We start from the raw sequence: 17731 nt of genomic DNA, 5'->3' as shown, positions 1-17731 counted from the left end.
ACAAAAATTATCAACAAAAGGACTACAGAGAATTGATAACATTTTTGGATAAACATGACTTTGACAAAACTTATAAGGATTCAAAAATCAAAATGACACAAACACAATGTAATAAAAACAAGAAATACCCAAAAATAAACCTAAAACAGAAAGGTAACAACAAGAATGTAAAGTTCTTGAATTAAAAATGCCAAAACAACTCAAACACACACAAGAACAAACCTAAGACTCATGATACCACATGATGTGATTCCAATAACATGATAGAGATATTTCAAGGACATGTTATGGATTCAACTTGAGTTGGAATATGATTAGGCACTTTTTAAGAATTGGATCAATGTTCTTAACATTCAAGAACTCACCAAAACACAAGTAACCAAGCCAAACTCATATAGAAACCCATTTTGAACAACAAACCCATGGATAGAAACTCAAGAACACAACATATAGCAATTATACCCATGGAGGACGTGACAAAAACAGCAAGAACAACCAATTTGCACCGATTAAAATTGAATATAAGTGCAGCAAATGACAGAGTACATCATAAGGAAGAGATTGCATCGATTGAAAGTGAAAACAAACAAGTAGAACAAAAATGGGTAATTTGGAATGAAGGGAAAATGGATGAAGAAGATGAAATGAAATAGGGAACTTGGAGATGAACACGCCACTTGAAGGATGTAAGGCTCTAAGATGAGTGTAGATGCCGCCACTTGAGGTTCCGAGATGCACTCTAGATGAGACCAGAAGAGGAGAAGACACAAGTCTCTCAATCACTCACCAATTTAGGAGAATTTCTTTACTCAAAATATCAAATCTGTATTAGAAAGACTCAAACCCTCCTTTTATAGGAGAAGGACCGGTCATGAGTGTGTACAAGAAGCTTACAAAGGAAGCTAACCAAGGTTACCTTACAACTCTTCCACTTCTAGCGCCTAAAGTGGAGAAGGAAGGGATACCTTTCTAGATTTTTCTAAAGCTAATATCTAAAGATGCTTTACACAAGAGGTATCTTTAGGTTTCCCTCTTAGCACCTACCTAAACACTATTCTATATTATTTACAATTTTATACAAAAGAAACTATAAAGAGAGATATTAATTGAAGCCCATTCTTGAAAACTTGTAGTCTTTTTTTGGCTTTAGGCTTGGTCCTCTCTTTATTTAAATTCTTCTTTAATTTTTGAGAAGACTAGAAGGAAGAACTTCAAATGTTTGGGTGAATGACCTCTTCCTCCATTAGTAAAATCCTCTCTTATTTGATCTCTATCATATCATCACCTTACTAGCATACTTCTTTCGCTGGGAGGCGGTGCATCCTCCTCCTGAGAAACCCCAAAGATCGTGTTGACCTCGCCATGGACTGGTACTTCGTGTCCCTAATCCTCTACTGGGGTTACTATCGTTGAGGCTTCGTGACCTTCCTCTAGGTATTCCTTCAGGAAGCCATCCTTCACCAAATCAGCGAATTGGTGTCCAAGTGCCAAATAGTTGTGCAAGCTGTGCCTAAAGGCCTTGTGAAACTCGCACCAGGTGCCCCTGCTTGGCCCCAACCTCTTGTCACTCTTTAGGGGTGGCTTCAGCTTGTCTCCCACGTCTGGGATAGCGATTAGCTCCTTGATGTTTACTCTTAATTTGTGTCGATAGGGCATGTCTTCCTTCGCTCGTGCCCTAGTATGATGCTTTTTCGGCTCGTAGGGCGCATGTTTGGCCGGTGATATCTTCTCCGTTGCAGCTTTATGTACCCTCATGGGTTGAGCTCGGTTTTTCTCTCGAGGTCTTGTCGGTCGCTTCCACGTTTTTCCGTTACCTCCTCCTCTGCACCGATGTGGATGACAGCTCGATGCCGAATCTCACTAAATGTCTTTGGCCGACACCTTATTAAAGAATCGCTGAAGGGCCTTGACAGAATTTCCCTTCTGAAGGCGTGCACCATCATAACTTCTTTCTTGGTGTGCAACTTTACCATCAGTGCCCCAAACCAATTTAGGAAGTCCTTCAGGGGCTCTCCCTGTTGATTGCACTCTGGCGATCAAGTCAGTACTGGCTAAGAAACAATGAGTAAGTAAATAGTTTCAGTCTTAGAAATGGTGTACCTTTACTAGGGATCACGAATCCCTTTTATAGACTATTTTTAGGCCACCTCATTGTAACGACCCTTCCCTCATGAGAACCTTATCTCGAGTGAAAGTAGGTTTGATGGGAAGACATTCTATTACGATGTCACACAATCTTAGTGTAACAACAACACAAAATCTTCCTCATTGGAGTGCACAATCTTAACAACATGGCTGCCAGGGTACCAACTCATGTACCAGCATCATGGGGCCCATTTGTCACTATAGGCGCTCTAACCTTTACGTATCATGCATGCGACTTACCCCTGAAAACCCTAACGCTCTTGGGCCTTGGCATCTTTAGGGGGTATTTACTTATACTAGACCCAAATCTTTTATACACACTACATGCACTTTTTCGCTGATTAGGCCTTAGATATATACGGGTTTCAACACACACATTCTTGGGGCCCACTTACGTGGCCCATTAACTTGACCATACCATCGAGCTAACCTGGTCCACACAGACGCCGATGTCCGATCACCTGAGCATCGAGCCCAACGCTATGGTCTAGTACAACATATATATATATATATAATATTTCTTAATTTTCTTGGCTACATCTCAATAATTATTTCATTTTTATAATTCGTTAGTATTATTGTTTTCCACCTTATATCACATATATTATTTTATTTACTCTTTTTATTATAAAAGTATGATATAAAACAATTCTTTACTATCGTGTAATTCTTTAATAATAAATTTATTGATATGTATATATGTATAGTTTTATTTTCATAAAGTAGTTTATTTTATCAGTACATTTATACAAATACGATTCCTTCCAAAGAAAAATGGTTAAGAAATAACAAACACTATTATTTTTATCAGCAATAATCAGATTTAAGTATAAAAAACAAAATAAGGGGAAAATAATATCTACTTCGGTGAATGGATCGAGTCGCTGCTGGTTTCGTTTGAAGAAAAGAAAACACGAAGCTTTTATTAAAAGGGAACCATTTTTTATTTTTGTATCTTTTTTCTCCTTCTCCCTCCTTTCAATTCACGGCGCGTCACGATGTCTCTTCAAATTTCGCCCCAAACATCGAAACATTGTGACTCGTAAGAACACACACTGTACCCGACTCGTATATGAACCTTTTCCTTTCCATGCCTTTATTCTGAAGGAGGATCGAATCATCTCGATTTTCGAAGGAGGTTTCTACCTAATTCCCTCTCTCTCTCTCTCTCTCTCTCTCATATTCAATGCAAACGTAGAGATCTAGAAGCCATTTGCCGCAACTACATCCCTGCTTTCCTCTGTTTCCGCGATTAAGGTACTACGCTTCGTTTTTAGCATGATTCAGAATATTTGCTTTTAATCAATAAATAAATAAATTGCATTGCACAAATGCCAGTTCTGTTGATGATTGCTTCGTTAGCTATTTGCTGTTACTTAATTAGGTTTAGGATTTAGTCCCAACCGCAGACCTGTTGTTGTTTAACATTAGAGTGAAATTGTAGATGGACAAAACTTTTTCATGTGTAACGTAACTTTTTCATGTGCAACGGAAAATTTGATACGATTACCCTAGGGCTTGGCGGCGATTTCTTCACTGCTTATTTGACACTTGAGTGTACTTTAACTCATTTTGACAGGGTTCTATTTCTTTTATCGAGGCAGATTTCATGAACAGGCAAGTCAATTGTGCGGTAGTGTAAAACATTGACGTTAGTTTTTGGAATCAGGGTGGTGATATTTATTAGAACGTAGAAGTCTGTCTTTTTCGTGATAGTGAGTTCACATTTATGTTTCCTATCTCAGAATTTGAATGAAGTTTGATGGTTTTCCATATTCATGAGGAATGGTAGGAAGTTAGAGGAATAAGATGATTTGGATGTAGTTGCTAAACACACAGTTAATCGAGCAATATTGGTTCTTTTATTTTTCATAAAACGTCTTCTAGTAATTTGGAAAATAATTTTTTTTATGGGGCTGTAGGCTTTGGGGGATAGATCACTTAGGCAGAGGTAGTTTAGATTCTATTTTAAAGCTCCTGTAGGTGGTTAGTTCAGCATTGGCATAGTTTTGTGGGAACATTGTTTTCCTGTTTTCAGACGGTAAATAAAATTAGGCTTTTTATGTGTCAATAAGGTATATGGTACAGTTGTTGCTCATGGACTTGATGGTTATCAGTGACTTTTGCCTGCACCTTTTAAAAGATTAAGGTATTTGAAATAATGGACTCAAAAGCAACTGGGTTAATTTATCTGGCTTAACTATCATAGGTAGAGAAAATATTATCTTTGGACATGGAATTATTTTTTTACATATTTTTGAATTGAATTCTGCATGTTGTTCTGTTATTTGCCACCGTTGTGCTTTTCCTCCACATTGTTGTTGGCCTCTTTGTCATTATCTGAGAAAGTTGTACAGTTACAAGTTTCATGTATAGTTCATCTTATTTAATATGCTGTCTTGTATGTTTGTTTGTCCTCATGATGTAACCGTTGCTAGAGATGGAGGGAAAAACCGAGGATGAAATGTTGGATATTGAGAGTGCTTCTAGTGGTTCTTTCAATGATGATTCAGATGACGAGGAATCTGTAGTTCCTGAAATAGATGATGGAGTGAATCTTGAGGTCAGTGATAAAGATATTTTCTTTCACTGTCTTTGTTTATTGATGATTTTTTTTATGCTCTTAAAAACCTAGCTGTCCATCTAAATTTGCCTTTTCTGATATAAATTTTAGTGTGCTTTATTTTATTTCCATTTTTATGTGTATCATGTAGGAGCCGTTAACAGAAGAGGAAATCCAAGATCTTATTTCTGAGTTGTTAGAAGTTGAGAGTAAGGTACTATAATTATACAGACACACGCATGCAATGTATTAGATAGGTACCCCACATCACCACACACACACTAACACATACTATTTAAGCCTCTCATAATCTCTTATCTGGTATTATTCCACGTTCTAAATGTATCTTTACGTTATGTTTTTTTAATTACAATTTAATTTTAATATCCTTACTACTTTGTAATAACTGGGTACTTATTTTATTTTTTTAGTTTATTTCATTGCTTATGGAACTTACAAAAAAGAACTAGTATTTATACTCATCAAATATACGAATAGTTAATCAAATTAGCAGTTTCTAACTTCTCTGGGAAATTATCTATTTAAGCTGTTAATTTTTTTAAATATGTTTAATATCTTAAGTTGAATATATCTATTTATATTCACTAAATATTGTATCATGAGAGTAGTCAATCATTGATTGTTAGTCTAGAGTTTGATTTTTTTCTCAGCTGAGATTACTATCCAACTGATTCTAAATATAGAAACTAGTACCACACATGTATGTACTTTGCCAGGCTTATCTATAGCACACAATAGTGCTGTTGTGGCCTCTGACAGCTTCCTCCGTACTAATAGTGTTGCATTTTTGTTTCACCCCCATAACACAGTCTATATCATGGAAAAATGCGGCCATACTTGCAAATATGTCACATTGAAATATTCCCCCTTTATTCTCATTTTGTACAGTCAACACCTATTTTTTGGGTTTATTTTTATGTTTTTTTTATTTAGATCAGAAACAGTGTTTCTTGTTTCCAGTGTGATTTCCAGCAAACCCATGCACGCAGACATAATTTCCTGTGAACCTAACGTACGTTTGTTTTTTGTCACATTACTTTTGTTCAGTTTCTCTAACACTTCACTGTTCTAAGCAAAAACATCCAAGTTCTCTCTCTTGAGAATTTTCTGGCCATTCTATTTATTGCAGCAGATTCAATTCTGGCTGTGATACAGTATATGTAGTTCTCATATTTTCCATTGTAATATAGTATATTCATAATTAGTTAGTATTCTCTTAGGATGTCAGTTAACAGTGGCTGCAACTGTCAGTCAGGGGCTTGCTGAACAAGCTCAAAGTAAATGAGAGTTTAAACTCTTCAGTTTGTTTGGATGAGCGTTTGCAAAATTTGTTTTGAATGAGTTTGGTTTTCATTAAAATTGAATTTGAAGTGATGTGATTTATGTTTGTATGTTTTTATTATAAAAGCAAGTTAGTAGTAGAAATTATATATTTTTTTATCCAACACAAACCCTAAAGTTGCTTCAACATAGAATCAGTTTGGATCCATAATCAATTTCTCAACATGAAATTAAACATGTGAAATTTACCTAAAATCATTTTAAGTGATATTTTATTATTTTGGAGAACGCAAGGTGAAATCAAACACACTAAGTCAGTGTATACAAAATCAACTTCATTTTCTCTGATCTCTTTGTCTCACTATTTATGGTGTTTTGGAAGCTTAATAAATTGTTTCTGATCTGACACCACCTATTCACCTTTGCCACCACTTGAGGTGTCAAATTTCTCTCTTACACCACTGAGCAAATCCTATGGTTTCAGAGCCTCCTTTGACAAATTATGTCGCATGCACCAGATCTGTTGACCTATGCTGCAAATTCATATTCTCTAGTAACTCCCATGATTCCAGCAACAGTTTGGTGCAATTCTCCTGCCCAATCATTGGAAAAATTAATAATTTTGTTTGGAAACAACAAATTGGGCCGCTTGGGTCACAAGCTTCATAAAGTTCTTGCAAATCTAGATATTCTACCTTGATACCTCTCTCAAGCTAATTTTGATACTGGCGCGTCATAGTTATCATTCATGCATCTTTAGAATCATACATATTTACTATTCCTATGATTTGTTACATTTCAGTACCTATCAATTTGTATCATTAGATGACTCTGTATCATACATGAATGAATACACAATTTCTTGGCAACAATGGAGGTTGTAACATTTTTTTAGGCTGCAGAGGCTCAAGAAGCTCTTGAAGAGGAGTCTCTTTCTAAAGTGGAGATTGAAGTTAGACAAGAACTGAAGCAAAATCTTCAGGCAGAGGATGTTGGTTTTTCTCTTTGTTCTGATTGTTTTTATCTATCTGTATTTTGTATTTATGATTTGTGTGTCTTGTCTGTAGTTGGAAACTGCTGTTGCTGATGAGATGGCTGCTTTTAAAGAAGAATGGGAAGCTGTTTTGGATGACCTTGAAACTGAAAGTGCCCACTTACTGGTTTGATTTTATCTTTGATTTTCAGTACATATTTTGGTTTGTAATATTTGCTTTTCTATTTGTGCTGTTATCAATTTTTGATAATATCAATACTTTAAAAAAATGTCTCAGCTTTATTATTCTGCTAATCTGCTGTCTATGATGTTGATTTAGGTCTTGCTATTTATTTATTTTTGCTATGATACTTAACAGTGAAAAGAAGAAATAGAAGCAAACCACATATTGAATTCTATGTCTGACTATGCATGAGCAAAACTTCTGAACCCAATGTCGGGTGCTTCCTGTGAATCAAAATCTTAAAACGTCAAGCCTGTGGGAATATTCACAACTCATTTCAAAGGAGGGGAATGTACATAAAAATTTGCGCTTAATTCTTTATAATCTTCAGTAGAAGATTGTACAATTCCTAGGAAAAAAGTATTCTCTGACCTATGGAGAAGATAAGTTGAAAAGTCCTTTTCAAAATAATGGTCAACTCCAAAGTCAACGTTCCTCTCATCATATAAAAGCACAAAATCATCAATACAATCGGGTTTTAAGTACATCCCCAATATATGTAACTTTTAACTAGCATTAAATTCATAATAAGTTATAAAATTATACCTTAACTATTAGAAGCCTGATTTAGGTCTATCCATATATATGCCAACTACATATTAAGCTTGGTGGCACTTTCTAAGTACCCAAAAAGCTTCATTTATTTCTAAAACGTTCATACAAGTAGATTGTTAGAAATAGGAATATTTTGGAGATAAAAGATTCTTTAATGTTTATTTAAGTAGCCTAGATACGTGCAATATAGGTAGCTACATTTAATGCATCTGAAGGAGTAGTGCTATCATGATTATGAAAATCAAAAGTGAATTTATAAACTAACGAGTTAGTGTTTTTCCAGGAAACTGGATAACTTGTCTGCAAACTTGTTTTTGAGTAAGCTCGTATAAACTCACAAGTTCAGTGACAATTATGAGTTTGGTTGAATCATTGTTTGGACGTTGATTTTGTGGTTTTTAGTCATCTCCAAAAACTTGATGTGTAAATGTGGAATACAATCGTAGCCATGAGGAGTAGAAAACACACTCACTATTGAAAAACGAGTTGCATTGCATGCCATTAACAGTTAAGACCATGGTTATCAAACTCGCGAGTCAACTTGTTGACTCGTCCGAGTTTACGTGCCCACTTTGCCTTACCGAGTTAACTCGGTAGTAAACTCGTTTTTTTGGGTAAACTCAGTGGACTCGGCGCAGACTCGGCGAAATCGCAGTGGACTCGCGACTCTGGGCTGAGTTGGCGAGTCCAACTGGGTTTTTTTAAACCCCAAAACGATGTCGTTTGTGTTTGCGTATGGACTGCGTCTTCTTCGTGTTCTTATGTGGAGTGTGACGGTAGATCGAGCGGAGCGTGCGGTGGTCGCGAGTTGTAGGTGGTCGCGGGTTGCAGGCAGTTGCGTCGCGGGTTGCAGATGGAGGCGTCGCAAGTTGCTGCTTATCATTTAAGGATAGAGATGGGTGGTGTGAAATTAGGGTAGGGAAGGGATGAGGGTTTTGTTTTTTTTTATTGGGCTGCTGCAGAATGAAGTCTGTTTTTTTTAATTGGGCTTGCTGCACATTTGTTTTCTTTGCAGAAATTGAATTTGGAGGAGCAGGATATTTTTTAAGGAATGTGTGGGAGGGAGTGGATCAAATTCAAGTGAGGTTAATAGAATTGCATCTTTTAATAAAAGTAAAAATATTATAGAAAACTAGTAATTTTTTTTTTAATATGAAAGTAGACTCTTACGAGTCTACTTAGTCGAGTTTACGAGTCGAGTCTACGGAGCTCCCACGAGTCTACGTAGACTCGCGAGTTTAACAACCTTGGTTAAGACTATGCAGAATTGCATTGCAGAAAGGGGTTTTGTGGCTTCTACAATTATTTCACAGTGAACCTAATATAAAAATGAGGAAACAATGTTGTTCTGTCAAGTTAAGCTTCAGTTGCGGCTATGGAAATAGGGACGACAATGTGGGCTGGCCTGCCTCGCTTAGGCCCGTCCCGCATAGAATATGCAGGTTGATGCGGGGGTGTAGAAAAAATTTCTACATTTTTATGTTATGCGGGTCATGCGGGCCAGCCCGTCCCGCCTTGCACTTGGCTCGCGCAAGCTGCTAGTTATGCAGGATGAGCCTAAGCGGGTCGACAGGTTGAAGGCTTCTTCTTCCTGCACCCCCACAATTTTTAAAATTCCAAAACTGACCTTGATCTATTATTTGAAAAGGGGCTCTGGATTTTCTTTGCTACTGTTCATCTTCTTCATTCATCTCAAGTGCTGGTGCATGTAGGGTCTTTGTAGTTGTGCGGAGCAAGGTAGAGAAGTAGGATCGGGATTGAGTAATGTGCTACGGATTGATGAATTCGGAATTGAGTAATGTGTTACGGATTCATCAATCCGGAATTGAATAATGTACTACGGATTCATTAATCTGGAATATTATCGGAAATAGTAATTCAAAATTTCTACGGATTCCATAATTCGGAATGTGAAAAAACATAAACGGATTCTTTATTCTGTAAAACTACCGGAGTGCATTATCTGATATTAGGTTTTAAGGTTTTTAGGAATTAGGGGCATTTTAGGGTTTTTAAAAAATAATAAGGACAATTTAGTCTTTGCATAACATTGTAGGGGTGCAGGAAGAAAAACGTAGGGGTGTAGGAAGAAACTGCCCGGGTTGAAATAGGCAGCACACCCCATGTTTTTCTTAGCGGGTCGTGGGCCGGCTCGCACAACCCACCCCACTTTGCTATCCCTAAATGGAAAGCAGGAAAGTGGTGGTGGTTCGGGTCATAATTTGAGTCTATGTGACATTTTGTCCTTTTATATTTGTTGGGCCTTTACTTAATTAGGGTTGGGTCACAATGACTTGGTATCTTATTTGAGTCCAATATATTTTTTAGTGAGTTTGTTAAACAAAAAAAGTATGGATGAATTATTTACTTGTAAGCCAATAATTGCTACCTATTATATATAATATAATAATTTGTAAAATAATAAGAATATAATAATATTAGAAATATAAAAATAATTAAAACATACCATGTATAGTATATAATACAATAATTAAAAAAAATTATAAACTAAAGAAAATATTATATATGATACTATAGTTAAAAATTAAAATATAATAAACTAAATAATATAGTGGTTTTAGTTGAAAACTAAAGAACTATTTTATTGATATTAATCACACAAATTACGTTCTCATCATCTCTATTTGCAATAGCCAAAACCTTAAAAAAATATGCTGGAATAAATAGGAAGATTCTAAAGATATTTTTCTTCTAATTACTATGAAGACATTGAGAATATATTTTATCCTAATAATCTAGAATTTACAAAGCTCACCCTTAAGTTGGTAAATGAATATCAATCATTCTTCACTTGCCTACAAGATCTTGCAGTCTGCCTTGAGGAAGCCCTTTAATGGGAATGTCTGCCGTCTGAAATCATGTAGGAAAGTGAGTTGTGACCACTAGGCCTTCGTCAAGATTATCTTTGATGATTTTTTTGTAAATTTCAATATGTTTGGTCGGATCATGTTGGACTAGATTATGGTCAATGCTCATGGTTGCTTGTTATCACAATACAATTGTATAGGAATGCCATTTAATTTTATGGTCATCATCCAGAGTCCTTCACACACACCTTGAGTAAAGACTTGAAATTCAACTTCTGCACTAAACAAGATACTCTATCTCGTATTTTGCTTCTCCAGGTCATTAGACTTTCTCGATGAAACATACATTACCCAAATGTAGATTTTTTTTTATCAATAATAGAGCCTACATAATCTGCATCAATATATATCTTTAGGTTCAAAGTGTCTCCTTTCTTAAAGAATAACCCCTTTCTTGGGCTTGACTAATAGTGAAGTATTTTGTCAATTGCTTGCATATGCCTTTATCTTGGATCATGCATAAACTGACTCACAATACTAACTACATAAACATTGTCTTGTCTCATGTGTGTTAAATAAATAAATTTTCCTACCAATCTTTGATATTGGGTTTTTTCTAAGATAGAACTCTCTTCACTTCCAATTCTATGATTTTAATAGGAACTGTTGAGGTTCTACATCCTAGCTTACCAGTTTTGTTAAGGAGAATAAGTACATATTTTCTTTGGGAGATGAAAATCTCTTTATTTTTGAATAAGCAACCTCTAATCCAAGGAAATACTAAGTTTTCTTAGGTCTTTCATTTTAAATTGAGCCGCCAATTTTTCCTTGGAAGTCAATTTCTACGTTTCACCATCTCCTGTAATAATATTGTCATCCACATAGACTAACAAAAGTGTAAGTTTACCTGTAACGAAGTGTTTTATGAATAAAGTATGATCTTCTCGACTTTGCTTATATCCTCAAGAAACCATTGCTTTTGTAAATCTCCCTAACTATGCTCTTGGGGATTGTTGAATATAAGGCCTTCTTTAGGAGGAATACCTTATTCCTTTTACCATGAATTTCAAATCTAGAATGATTCTTCTTGTACACTTCTTCTAAATCTCCATGAAGAAAGACATTGTTCACATCCAATTGGTGTAATTTTCATCCAACATGAACTATTAGATTAAGAATAACTCGAGCTATATTAATCTTTGTTACAGGAGAAAAAAAATCTCCTCATAGTCAATTCCATAAGTTTGAGTATACCCCTTCGCAACCAATCTAACCCATTTGCCTTATGTTTCATTGTAAATATCCATTTGCATCATATTGCTCTTTTGTCTATTGGTTTGTCAACAATCTCCCATGCATCCACTTCTTCCTTATGCATCCTTCTCCTCTCTTATAGCTTGAGTCCAATGTTTACTCCTCATGGCTTCTTACACTTGGGTAGGAAGTGTTATCTCCCCTTAAAGCATAGGACTTACGAAAAAGGATTATGTTTCATGAGAGGTGGCATCCATGGTGATATAGACATGACTCTTAGGATGATAACATTTTGTACCCGTTTTTATTATGAGGATAACCAATAAATACACATTTAAGAGCTCTAGGACCTAATTTACTGTGATTAGAATTATGAGAGTGAACAAAAACAGAACCTCCTAACCTTGACAAGGTAGACTTGACTCTAAAGGAGTAAAGGGAACAAAAGACAAAAAAGACAAAATAGGACTAACGTTATTTAAGATATAAGTGGGTAACTTGTTGATGAGGTATGTAGCTGTTAACACAACTTCTCCCCAATAGGTTTTAGGAACAAATATCGGGAAAGGAAGGCCCTAACTCTGTTTTGTTGTGGAGTGTTAACACATGTTAGTTCATGAACAATACCATTATGATTCACAAATTTGGAGAGTTCTTCACATTCAGTACTATTATCAAACCAAAATCTTTTTGATATTTTTTCCAAAGTTATTTTTGGACCAGACGAAAAAGTTTAACAAAAATTTGAAAGACTCCGTATTTACGTTTCATAATGTATGTTCATGTGAGATGAGTACAATCATCAATGATTAACAATCCATTTTGCTCATGAAATAAATTTTAAAACAGGTCCTCAAACATCCGAATGAATTAAGTTAAACGGGAAATTACTCCTTTTACCTAATATGGGATAAGATGCACGATGATGCTTTGACAATTGACAAATATTACATTTGAAAGACTCAACATAGCTCTTAAAAGGTTGAAAGAGATGCCCAAATCACTAATATTACCCTAGCCATTTTCTAATGTTGCTAGTCGGCTTATGAAATTTTGTTTTGTTTTGATTACCCTAGCCATGTATGATTATTGCATTTTACCCAAATACCCTTGTGCATGCATTTTATTATAATATACAATATACAAAATTAAATATTACGTAAATTTATTTAACAATTTCAAAAATATTTAATTGTACTATTAATAACACATAATTATAAATAATGAAAATAATAAAATAAAATTATAATGTCAACAACACATTTTTTTTTTTTTGATCAGCAATGAATATATAAAATTAAGAGGGATACTTCAGGGGTATCCCAACCCATATATAGAACCAAAACAATTACACCCCTGCCAGATACTAACAGACCCATACAAAGAGCTTATAGCAGGTAAACCAAGGCTTTACAACTCCAAGGGCAGATCCAAGGGTGTTTTAACAAAACTAAAGAACTCTAGAACTATCTACCACCAAACCTTCCTCGGGAACCTAGGGAGAGGCAAGTAAAAAAGAAGCTACACGAAAACCTTGGGTATAGATCCGAAATGTCTTCACACCTGCAATGCCACTAGGAGATGCACAAAGAGAACCAATTGCAGACCCACTCCGGCACACCAACCCTTTAACAACCAAATTTGTGACTCCTGTATGCTCACGGTACCATATCAGTATACCACACCGCTCCTTAACGGTCTACATCGTTAATAAACTTTCAAACAGCCAAACTTTCGCCCATATGCCTAGTTGGTGGGGAACATTTTAACAATAGCTATGGAGAGTAGGCATTGTTGTAGTGGAGTTACATATTTTTTGAACTGGGTGACATACTGATGACAGGAAATGGTGTTGTAGTTCTGATATCATGTTGGAATTATTGGATTTAAGGAGCAAACTCATCAACAACACATATATAGTTATATAAAATAACAAATATATATAATAATTAATATTATTTTTATAATTTTTAATATATTTATTTCAATTTAACACAAATATTTTCTATTATATTTTTTTATTAAAAAATACAAGTAATTATGGATATTACATATTAGAAATTTAATTAATTCAAAACTACAAAAAAATATATCATAATTCATTATTCAAATATTTTTTATAACAAGGATAAATTTGTAAATTTATATTTTACATATTCAAAATAATTTCTGATTTTTCTCATAACTATCACATCACTCACAAATTTCAAGAAACCTTCCTCACAAATCCACTCTATCATCCCTCAATCCAAACAATTTCACATATTTTCACATCCTCTCTAATCCTCACAAATCCATTCCCTCCCCTACCTCCCCTCCCCACAAATCCCTTCCTCAATCCAAACATAACATAAAAGATGTCATACTGACATTGGAAAACACAAAACAAAGAGATAATAAAGATTCAACCCTTATCGTTTTGATTCGTAACAAAAAAAACGAGATGTTTGGCAACAAAACCAAATCAAAGTGAAATGTCACCCCTTGGTGCTTAAGAGGTCTCAATTACCCTAGGTGGGGAACACCTTTTTAGACCACCACTGACCTAACAACGATCGCTAACAACGACAAAGATGGTGGTTAATGAGGTTGGGGAAATAGGTCTCCCAACATCGCAAGCTCTGATACCAAGTTGAAAGCTAAAGAATTATTTTATTGATATCAGCCACAAGTTACATTCCTACCATCTCTATTTTTAATAACCAAAACCTTTATAAAAGGAAAATATGCTGAAATAAATACGAAGATTCTGAAGATATATTTTCCTAATTACTATGAAGATATTGAGAATATTTTTATCTAATAATATGCTATTTACAATAGTTTTCTTCCTTCAATTTTGAGTGTAATGTATTAACTGTATTGAGATATAATAGTTTACTGTTTTGCTTCATTATGAAATTAAACTATTGAATTATTTTTTTTATTGGTATTTTAATATTTTTTTAAAAATTAAGTAAACTCTTGTGATTTTATGGAACCTCCACAAGTTTATGCAAACTCTTGATATGGACAATCTTGGCGATCTTAATTGTTCTGTTGCAAAATTTTTTGCATTGATTAACTTCTTTATAGTGTGCTCTTAAATAAGAGCAGTCCATTATGGTGTGTGGAAAGCAAACTCAAGCACATTCAAAATAAAAATTATTTCTCAATTTCTCATATAGATTCTAGTTGGCACCATGTCATGAACTTAAGCAATTAGCAATTAGGTTATCATTGCCGTTTTAGTCTCTTCACTTGTGCTCTTGCCATTTTGCCACTATGAACCGTCGGCTTATCACCATTCAATTTTGCTTCGCTTCCTTCCTCAAACTCTATTACTTACTTTTCGATCACCCTGTTAAGAGTATCTCTAACAGAATATGCTAGCAGTTGCTTTAAGTAACATTCCATTGAAGGAATACGAGTTGACATTGTAAGTTGTTTAAAAAAGAATTTAAACATGCTTCACTAAGCCACTGTTGCTTATGAATAATAAGATAATATTTTGGGACAAGGGGGAGAGAGAGAGAGAGCAGTGATAGGCAGAGAACAAAAAGAGAGTAAAAACATATAACATAATGAGTTGCTAGGAGTTCCTTCAAATTTCTTCTATTTGAGCAAAATTGAGTATGAGTTGCTTAAGAATGATGTGGCACTGTGAGATCCACATTTTACATTTTGCAATGTGGGATGTAACTCATGTAAGTTGCTCCCATTGCAGTTGCCCTAAGGTTGCTTGCATTTGACCTTTCCCAGACCCCTTAATTATCAAAGCTTTGTGTAATTAACCGCCTTTTATTTGTCTGCATTTGTGCTTTTCTTTTCTCTTTCTTTTGTTTCCTTTGTAAATGTGGTAGATTCTAACATTCCCAGTTGCTAATATTTTTGTTTGGTTGTAGAAATTTACTGAGTAAATTCTGCCTCCTTTGAAATGTACTTGTGTTTTTCTTCTATTATTGATTGATACAACATTATGCAGGAACAACTTGATGGGGCTGGCATTGAACTTCCTAGCCTTTATAAGTTGATTGAAAAAGAAGCTCCTAATGTTTGCTCCACTGAAGCTTGGAAAAAGAGAAATCACTGGGTTGGCTCTGTGGCAACTTCAGAAATTGCTGAGTCAATTGCTGATGCTGAGAAGCATCTACAAGTAAACAGACCTGTTAGAAGGTATGGTTTTTATCTGGTATTGTATCTGGAAACAATGAAATATGTTCTCTTACAGGTTTTAGGTGTTGGTTCAGGCGACATGGTAAATTACTGGAAGAGGGTGCTAGTGGCTTTCTCCAGAAAAAACTTTGTGATGAAACCCAGGAGCCAGTGAAGAATGAAATTGAGGGTGATTGGGATATGTTCAATAAATTAGTTTCTGATGGGAGTGGCATTGATGCTTCATTTGGCAGTAAGCACTGGGCTTCAGTTTATTTGGCCAGCACTCCACAGCAAGCTGCCTTGATGGGACTCAAATTTCCTGGAGTTGATGAGGTGGAAAATATACTTTTGGCTGTGCTTACTGCTTTTGTTTTATTTTATTGAATGTAAATGTCAAAGAAATCAAATGAAGGGGAAGAAGGAATAGTTACTGGAGCTAGCTGATGTTAGTGATTTTTTAATTTATCATGCCCCCCCTTACCCCTTGAGTTATTGATGATTGATTTGCACTATACGTAGTGCTGTACAAATACATAGATAAATAAGTGTCAGGAAATGGCTGGGGTAATATTAGTGATTCTATTTTATCCAATGAAAGATTGCATTAGTACTTCCTCAGATCTCATGTTTCATTGTAAACATCACTTGTTAACTTTTACTCAGTTACTGTCCTAAACAATCTAGCATGTGCTACCTTTTCTTTCCCTGCTACTGGTTTAAATACGGTATGTTTCTAAATAGTATGGCATTGTGCGTGTGTGCATGGATCCTGTGATTGGTTAATAGTTGCTTGATTATTCATTAATTTTTTTTAGTCCTGTCTGTATGGTTTTTTATTCTATATGTAGAAAATTGGTTAAGTTTTTTTGTATTTGGTCTGGAATTTTTTTTATCTTTTCCATGAATTCTTAAATTGTTGGCCTTTGCATAATTTAAAACATTATAGCAGCTGTTTCATACAGCATGTTAATTACCTTTTTTTTCTTTAGGTGGAGGAGATTGATGATGTTGATGGCAATTCTATGGATCCATTTATTGCAGCTGCCATTGCAAATGAAAGAGAACTAGATCTTTCTGATGAGCAAAGGAGACAATTTAAAAAGGTTGGTTAACAATTCATTATTCATTTATCGAGTAAAATTGGATGCTGATCCTTGTAAGTGTTTGATTTAGTGTGTATTGGGATTAACTTATTTAGAAGAAATTATCATCCTTTTATTGTTAGTCTCCTACAAGAGCTTTTTAAAAACATTTATTTCCCAAAATTACACAGTTGGTGAAATTTTTAGCCTTCAAAATATGCAAACATGTTTCATGTTTTGTATCTTGGTATCAGTTAAGTTTTGATGAATAACATGACCCAAGTTTGAATAATTTAAGAACTAAATAATATAATTAAGTAAAATGAGAGATTAAATTGTAGTTGTAAATTCAGAATATTTTTAAGGACCAAAATGACTGTTCAGTACTTTTTGTTTATTAGTAATAATTGTTTCTGAAACTAAGATGTTTGTTTTACAAGACTTTTTGATTTTCCTTTATTTGTTGCAAAGTGGGATGTCCTGTATTCGTTTCTATTGTATGTAATATATTAGTAATCATATATTTGGATGAAAAGGTTTTAATTCTTAATATAAAAAATCTTAAAATACCAATAAATAACATAATTAGTCAATATTTTAATTTCATAATAAAGCTAGCAAATTATAATATCTAAATACATTACATTC

The 17731-nt window shown here is 34.7% G+C and overlaps 1 protein-coding gene across 7 annotated transcripts in view; it reads left to right on the top strand.

Moving 5' to 3' along the window:
• Positions 1-3005: 3005 nt before the first annotated feature.
• Positions 3006-17731, top strand: part of ATRX (P-loop containing nucleoside triphosphate hydrolases superfamily protein) — a 41702-nt gene continuing 26976 nt past the window's right edge. For 2 of the 7 annotated variants that reach the window (XR_016523085.1, XR_016523086.1), the window contains exons 1-8: positions 3006-3402; positions 4584-4708; positions 4860-4922; positions 6906-7001; positions 7078-7170; positions 15829-16019; positions 16094-16334; positions 16991-17104. Coding sequence is in view for 4 of the 7 variants with exons in the window: in XM_068620482.2 (XP_068476583.1) it covers positions 4586-4708; positions 4860-4922; positions 6906-7001; positions 7078-7170; positions 15829-16019; positions 16094-16334; positions 16991-17104 (921 nt within the window). In the remaining 3 variants the exon portion in view is untranslated. Of the gene's footprint in view, positions 3403-4583; positions 4709-4859; positions 4923-6905; positions 7002-7077; positions 7171-15828; positions 16020-16093; positions 16335-16990; positions 17105-17731 lie in introns of those variants that run through there. The other 5 variants (XM_068620483.2, XM_068620482.2, XR_016523087.1 and 2 more) reach the window with 5 other exon arrangements.

This window comes from Phaseolus vulgaris, chromosome 7, assembly GCF_051622355.1.
Source record: "Phaseolus vulgaris cultivar YP4 chromosome 7, ASM5162235v1, whole genome shotgun sequence".
NCBI classification, from domain to species: Eukaryota; Viridiplantae; Streptophyta; class Magnoliopsida; order Fabales; family Fabaceae; genus Phaseolus; species Phaseolus vulgaris.
The sequence above is the reverse complement of the archived record's forward strand: the minus strand, read 5'-3'. Positions and strand labels throughout refer to the sequence as shown.